At 31.2% G+C, this 8004-nt stretch overlaps 1 protein-coding gene across 1 annotated transcript; it reads right to left on the bottom strand.

Moving 5' to 3' along the window:
• Positions 1-2577: 2577 nt before the first annotated feature.
• Positions 2578-4431, bottom strand: LOC149241508 (clavaminate synthase-like protein At3g21360). Its single transcript, XM_089367533.1, has 2 exons — positions 3832-4431; positions 2578-3178 (listed from the first exon to the last, which is right to left on the bottom strand). Exons 1-2 carry the CDS (start codon positions 4092-4094, stop codon positions 2929-2931), a joined length of 513 nt encoding a protein of 170 aa, XP_089223659.1. The 5' UTR covers positions 4095-4431; the 3' UTR covers positions 2578-2928.
• Between the last annotated feature and the right edge of the window lie 3573 nt (positions 4432-8004).

Consider the following 8004-nt stretch of genomic DNA (forward strand, 5'->3'; position numbering starts at 1 on the left):
TTGACTAAAATTATATATTCATGAGTAAAGTTATTGAGACATTTAGGTCAAATAATAACGAGTTGTAAATAATGTGTTCTTTAAGAAAGGTTTAAATGGAATAATTGTTTTGGCCAATATAAAATTTTCCATAAAAATAGAGAATTTGATAAATGCCTTACTCTAAATATAAATTTTTTATTTTTAAAAATATATTTTAAATTAAAAAATAAATAATTTATATTATCAATTTTAAATTAAAAATCAAATAAAATAATTAAATTAAAAATAATTATTAAAAATTCAACCTCAAAACGTTTATATAAATAATTATATTTTAAAAAAATTGAATTTTTTTTTTTAAATATTGTTAACATATCTTTTTAATTATTAAAAACTAAGTATAACTAGCAATTGTCCCAAAAAGTACAAAGAGAGGCCGATAGGATTATTAAATTGGAAGTGTTGAATTTTTTTAGAAGAGTTAATTGGTTTGTGGAAAACCTTGTTTTCTTGGACTGGATCATTGTGCAATTACTTTTCTTTAAATGTTTTGTTTATATCTATATTACAAGGAGCACATTGAATGTCTTATTTCATTTTAGAGTAAGTTAATTACCCAAAATCAAGAGGTTAAGTTAATTACCCAAAATCAAGAAACCTTTATAGATGGCCAAGCATATACGAAGCTTGCTAGTGACCGAGGCAATAACCACCATGACTATCCCCTACCAATATATTTCATTGAAAACCATAATTGTATATTGCATTTAGAAAGTCAAAACATAATATTAGAAAACATGTTGATATATTGCTATTAAAAAATTAATTCCATTAGAAACCATGATATTATTATTATTATATCATGTTGATATTATTATCAGTTTTTAAGCGCATGGATCTAGCTGAAGTTGAAACTTTATGCTCATCAAATCCCTTATTTTTCTACACAGAGCTGAGTGTCGAGTTGCAGGTGCATTCGTGCATTTATTTCACAAGGCCAAAGTCAGATTCGTTGTATTCCTTTTCGGGAGAAGCTGTCTTTGGCGGTATGATAGGGCCCTTGTAAATCTTGTGTACTCCAACGAAACACTTCAAGGCTATTGAAGTTGGTGCTCAAATAAATTTCACCCCTAACTTAATGTCTAGAACTATAGACTTCAAGGAGGCTAAGAGTTTGGAATAAATTGTGATATTCAAAGTGGTGGATTGTCTTTATTTTTCATTTCCCCATTATTATGGTAAAAGGGAAAAGGGATCTAGCTGAAGTTATTATGGTAATGATATCTCGAGGCTGTTATTTTATGGTATTTTTATTTTAGTGAGGAAGTGGGGGAGAGTGGTTGAACATTGAGAGAGTCGTACAATCTTTAGTCGGCTAATGGATATGCAAATCTAAGGATGTGTAAAGGAATGGCGGTAGAGATTCAAGGAATGAATTGTTCGATGAGATTCAAAGAGTTTTAGAGTCTTTAATTTTTGGTATTTTTGGTAATTTTGAAAAAAGAAAATCTATAAGAGAATTTAGTAATAAAAAAATAACAAGATTCACTTATTTTTAATATTTGACAATTTTGAGAGGGAAAAGTCCAAAAAAAATTAATAATCAAAGAAATAACAAAACGAAAATCACTTTTTAAAATTAGACCAGAGAGATTGATGATGGAGACAATTCTAGACCCATTTCAAGAGTTTTAAGTTCTATTATTATGATCAATCTAACAAAATATAAAATAATAATGTTTCATGTTTCTGAGCAAATGACTCCCCGTAACATGAAGGACTAGGGTTTCCCTTGGAAGCATCAAAATTTAGTCTGATAAATTTAATAGGAAAAGAATACGGGCAAAAGTTTGATAAAATTAATAAGAGAAGAATACCGATGCAAGAGAGAAGAGGGAGTCCATATAGAAAGAGAATTTAACAAGAAAAATGAGAAGATTGAAATAGAGACGTTTATTATTTTGTAAAGAATTTGGAAATTTGGTTAAAAATATTGGTACTTTTTACAGACATTCTACACATTTCTAAATGGGGAGTTTTTTTTAAGGGGAACTGGGGTTCGAAGGTATAAAATAATGGGAATAATATGTTAGAGATATATTTTATGTTGTTGATAAGCAATTTTTTCCAAAGAAATTTGATTTATAAAGGGAGTAATTTGATAAGGAATTGCTTATTGAGGATAGTCATTTTTCATTCAAATTTGGTTTTGGTTTTTGTTTTTTGTTTTTTTTTTTTGTGATTATGGAATTGTTTGAATATTTTTTTTATGGTGGAAGTGGAATCAGCACTATCAAAAATTTCTGAGCACCCAAAATTCTGAAACTTGACAGTTATAACCAGGATTTCCCAAAATTGTGAAACTTGACAGTTATAACCAGGATTTCCCAAAATTGTGAAACTTGACAGTTATAACCAAGATTTCCCAAAATTTCCACCTGATTTTATCAAAATTATACCTGAAATTCCATTGTTTCCAACAAAAATGTAACCTCCTTTAATTAAAAATATCTGAATTTGAATACGGAAATTTAAAAAACCAGAAGGGTTTGCTGATCCATTCGATAACTGAGTCTATATTAAAGAATATCTCTACTCATGAAATTAAAAACCAAACATAAATAGTTTAAAAAACTATACACTATAACGCATATTTCAACTGTGAAAGAGTTATGTAGAGGGAATGCAAATAGTTATTCTTTAGATACAAATAGATGCAATGCAAAACTCGTTACGTCTAAATCATCTTGATGTTTAGATACAAACAGATGAAATGCAAAACTCTTTACGTCTAAATCATCTTCCTGTGCAAAAATCTCAGGTTCCTTCTCTACCAGAGAATAACGTCTACTTGCACATAGCAACCAGTACTTGACGTGGAGGCTTCGAAGGTCTTCTCGCATGCTGAACAACCAGGTTATCCAGCAACAATACATCCCCTTCCTCTCACCTTAAATTTACGCACTCTTCATCAACAATGGCCTTGAATGCCTCCGCTGCTTCACCAGAAATATGACACCCATCTCCAAAAGACAGTGACAGGTTTCTTTCGCCATAGCCGGTTATGGTGTTAAACCAGACTCGCCTCCCTCCATATCCCTCGAATGCTCTGATCGCCTCCCGAGGGCCGAACACGAACTCAGCTGATCCGTCCTCTAGGCACTTAAAGTTCGTACAACCCATCACCTCTACTGCTCTGCTTATCATTCATTCAAATGCAGAGGCATTAAACTTTGAAAGCAATAATAACTGAACAACAAAATGAAAAATGAGATGATGAGCTTAAATGCAGTGAAATAATAAAGTTATGACAAAGCCATGTGAACCCGAGGTCTCATCTGAAGATCATGTCAAGTTGATACCCAGGATTAATACCCATCCTCAAACTGTGAAGTTCGCACCTCCAAAATTGCCAGATAAAATTATATGCACCTCCAAAATTGCCGCGTTGGTACCGAAGTTTGTTTATATAATGGGATGTTTATTATCAGAATTGTGTGAAAGTTTAGGGGAGGCTAGATAAGATTGGGGAAATTTAATTCCCAACAAATTTTCATTTTCAACCCTTCCCAAAAGGTTTAAATTTATAATGTAAACTGAGACCAAACCCACTAAAACCAACTAATATACACACCATGTGAAACCAACTGGTATACACACCATGTGAATTGAGATTCTGAAAGCTATACCAGGTGGTACTTTAAATGGACTTACGCTAATTAATGCTAGCACCATGTGAAACCAACTGGTATACACACCATGTGAATTGAGATTCTGAAAGCTATACCAGGTGGTACTTTAAATGGACTTACGCTAATTAATGCCTTCTAGCAGCTACATTGCACTTACCTCTTTTTCGCCTCAATTGGGTCGTTCGTTTCCAGAAAAGTCTGCCAGTTTCCGGTAGAGAAGGAAGCAAATGTGTTTAGGGTGGGAGCCATTACTTTAGACATGACCAACCCTGTATCCTTCACTCTTCTTACAAATTCAGGCATTCTGACTTCCATTCGCTGCGCAATGCCTTGGCTGAGAGCTATGGCAGTCTCTCCACCCGTGGGAGGTGCAGTCTCGCAGAAGAAAAACAGCTTAGACGGCCACTCATCCATCTGCATCGAACCATTGTAACAGAAAATTGAATAGTAGACAAAGATGGAAAATTGGCACAACACAAGTTTCAACTTCAGCTAGATCCATGCTCTTAAAAACTGAAACACCCAACCCCAAAATTCATGGCCATGTTTAGCTATAGGTTCATTTCCATCTTGATATATTAACCCATAAATGAATAATAGACATCAATCCATTCTAGCTTGGGTTTTGGTAACTATCCCAAGATTTAGAAAACCCCAAAACTTTGGGCATTCTAATTGGTGAGATGGCAGTATTTGTTGGGAGAATTCAAATTAACACAGCAAAAGAGAGAATTCGTTCCTGGTTTTGGAATATTCTGGAGATATGGAGGATAAGAGGGTAACCAAATTCAGTAACAGCAAAATGTGGGTCTCAAAAGTGGAGTAACAGCAAAGCGGAAAATTTGTTGCAGAAGTTTTTAAATTCAATTGTGGCGAACAGAAATTGAATTGAAAAACAGAAAAGGGTCATTTTATTGTATAGGTCTCACATTGAATAATAGAAAAGGGGCAATTTATTGTATAGGTCTAAAATTGAATAACACCAAAGGGGGAAATCTGTTGTAAAAGTTGTTGAAGTTCACTTGGTACCAAATAATAGATTAGGGAAACAAGGCATTGAAGATTTGTATTTCAAATAACATATCTTTGTACATCTATCAAATAACATATCTTTTATATATTTCCTAGATATTATAAGAGGTTGAATGATATTTTGACTTGTTCTTTCATAACGTTGCTCCTCCCACCCAAACGCTTTAACAAATGAGCTGAAATCTGCGGCGGATCTGAGAGGGAATCCTTTGAAAAGCAGAGCGCCGTGATCCGTGAGTTGATGTTGTATCCAATCTCTGTTATTGCGTATGTTGTGGGTTACATCTGCAATCCCTCCTTTGCGATCGTGGGAGGTAGCGCATTGCTGAGCAGGGAGAAGAACCTTGGGGAATAATCTGTTTTCTTCCGACGCTCCTGCAATCGTCATCTTCTGCTCTGGTATTCGACCTTCTAAGAAAGTGTGCATGGTTGCAAATGATTCAGATGCAATCTCCATGTTCTAAATTACAAAACAAAATACAAAACTCGAGGGAACCTTGTGCTTTTGCAGAACAACGAGACGACTAAAAGGTCAGGGCTGGTAGGTAACACAATCTCTTTGCGAGATGACATTACTATAATTTAAATGTGCAGATTAGCTGGGCTTCGCTTCCTCTCAAACAACCTGAAATTCGAGATTTTGCTTAAAATGAGACATTCAAATCCAAAATTTGAGAAATGCTCTATCAGTTTAGTTCAAATACGATAATGAATGAACCATGCAGCTATAGAGCTTAGAAACACAACTTCAAGATGCACCAGATCACGGCTTTGGGGGTTTGGGGATTAAGTCTGCAGAGATACAGCTAAAGAGTTCGCCGCAGGTAGTTTTAATGGGTGTATGGGGTATATAATTTAATACTAATCAGTGCTTGCCAAAAGCCAGGGAAGAAGAACAACAACAACAACTGGCATACCAAAGAAACAAAGGGCAAGAGTGACATAAAAGAATGGGAAAAAGCAGTAAAAATATCTTCAAGAGTGACATAAAAAATGGGGAAAAGCAGTAAAAATATCTTGCCATGCCAAGAAAGAAACTCAATCGATATTTGGAAAAAGCAGTCACACTTCAAATCAATGGTTGAAAGTGTCTCGCCTAATCTAACGGAACAGGGTAAAAGTGTTGACGATTGTTGATGCATAGGAAGGCTTATCGGCCTAAATATTAAGAAAAGCCATGATGCAATCACCAAGCCTATTGAAATTGATATTAGAACCAAATAATTTTAAATCCGCCATTGACATTGATATTAGAACTGAACACTTTTAAATCGCTAATATTAGAACCAAAAACCTTTAAATCACACGTATACGTAAGAATCGAAAACTTTTAGATCACACGTACACGTAAAGCAAGGTGACTAATATTTTAATAGTTTTTTAAAAATAATAATAAGGTAATTATGTGTACAATATTAGAGGTACACCATGCTTTTAATTACTAGATTTCCTATGTTGTGAAGAGTGTGCGATAGTATTAATAAAATAATTCATATAAATATTAAGAGTTATATTTGTATTTTTATGATACCGGTAGATATTAAGATTTGATAGATTTCGTGTGGTGTGAAGAGTGCGTGATAGTATCAATAAAATAATTTATATAAATATTAAAAGTTATATTTGTATTTTTATGATACTGGTAGATATTAAGATTTGAGAGATGTATTTTTAAGATATTTTATAAATATTTTTTTAATTTTATAAATAAATTTTATTTATAATAAATTTAATAGAAATTCTATATTATTAATTTTAAGCAATTAAAAAATAGGAATTTTAATTTCAAAAATTTTAAAATTAATTTTTAATTTCCAAAAAAATCAATTTAATGTTTTTTTTTAACTTTAATAAATTTTATAGATTCATTGATTGAAAATTTTGATAATTCAAAATTTTTTTAACAAAAATTACAATATAGCTTATATTTATTTTATATTTTTATTTTTTGTGAAGATTAAATTTAAGTTTACATAAATAAAAATGAAAACCTCACAGTAATTTGAATTGTGCTGGCTACATAACCAAAACTAATTTGACTAAACAAAAAATTAAATTACAAATATAAAATAAATAAAAAATATAATATAAAAAATATATAAAAATTAATTATGTAATATTTTTTTTAAATTAATTTATATTTTAAAATAATAAAATAATCTAAATTAATGTTAACAAGAATATATATATATATATATATATAATTTTCAAATATTTTAACATGTTATAAAAATAAATATTTATAATTTTGTATCTTAGTTATCTTTGTAAACGTTAAAATTCCAATGCATCCCATTTTCAAATTTCAACCCATCCACATTAGGAGAAAAGGTGAATACTCACATATCTTAATTTTAAACTGATCCCATGGATCAACAACAAAAGTGGACGATGCCAAAGAAGTGTAGCCACAAACTTCGCTTTGGTGGTCAATAAAAATTTAGAATCCTCTAATAGGGAGAAAAGGTGAATACTCACATATTTTAATTTTAAACTGATTCCATGGATCAATAACAACAAAAATGGAGGATGTTAAAGAAGTGCTTTTTGGTTGTTAATAGAAATTTAGAATTTAGTAAGATTTTTTGGAAGTTTTTTTGATGAGCCCGAATTTATTGAAATCACAAACTTGGGTAACCTCTTCATAATTGAAGTGCCCTAAGAGTTTTTCATGGTAGAGTAAAAAAACCATAGTTACCAAATTCAAATTCGATTCCATATGGAAAAAATTCGTCTATATAAAATTCAATACGGAAAAAATTCTGGAATATACATCTTAATATGATTAACAAATTTTTTTTCCAAAATTTTAAAAAATTGAATTGGAATAATGGTTATATTAAAAATTTCAAAAAAAAAATCATTAAATCTTTCTCTTATACTTATTCTCAACATTCACCTTGCATGTCTATATAAGATGATCCAAAAATAATGAAAGAGAAAATGCATCAAATTTATTAGTATTGCAAAGTGAGAAAAAATGTAAATAAAATCTAATAACATGAATAACAACCCTGAAATATGAAGTTCAACATAAAAAATAAGACATTGGATAATAAAAGTAGGTTTAAAGTGATCTCCACATACCAAAAAATTATGCCTCAATCACTATTCCTATGGGATCCAAATTTATTTAACAAGTGTGTGTGCAGATTATCCCTTATGCAGATAACATAAAATGAACATTTCGTTGAATTCCACACCACTGATCATCTCTTTTGCACGACTTAATAGCTATGGTAATTGCAATCATCCAAAAAAAATAGAAAAATGAAAAAATGAGTTTTAAAATTTTTAT

This window comes from Pinus tabuliformis, chromosome 8 (genome assembly GCF_031772625.1).
Source record: "Pinus tabuliformis cultivar Carrire ecotype Pingquan chromosome 8, CPIR1, whole genome shotgun sequence".
NCBI lineage: Eukaryota > Viridiplantae > Streptophyta > Pinopsida > Pinales > Pinaceae > Pinus > Pinus tabuliformis.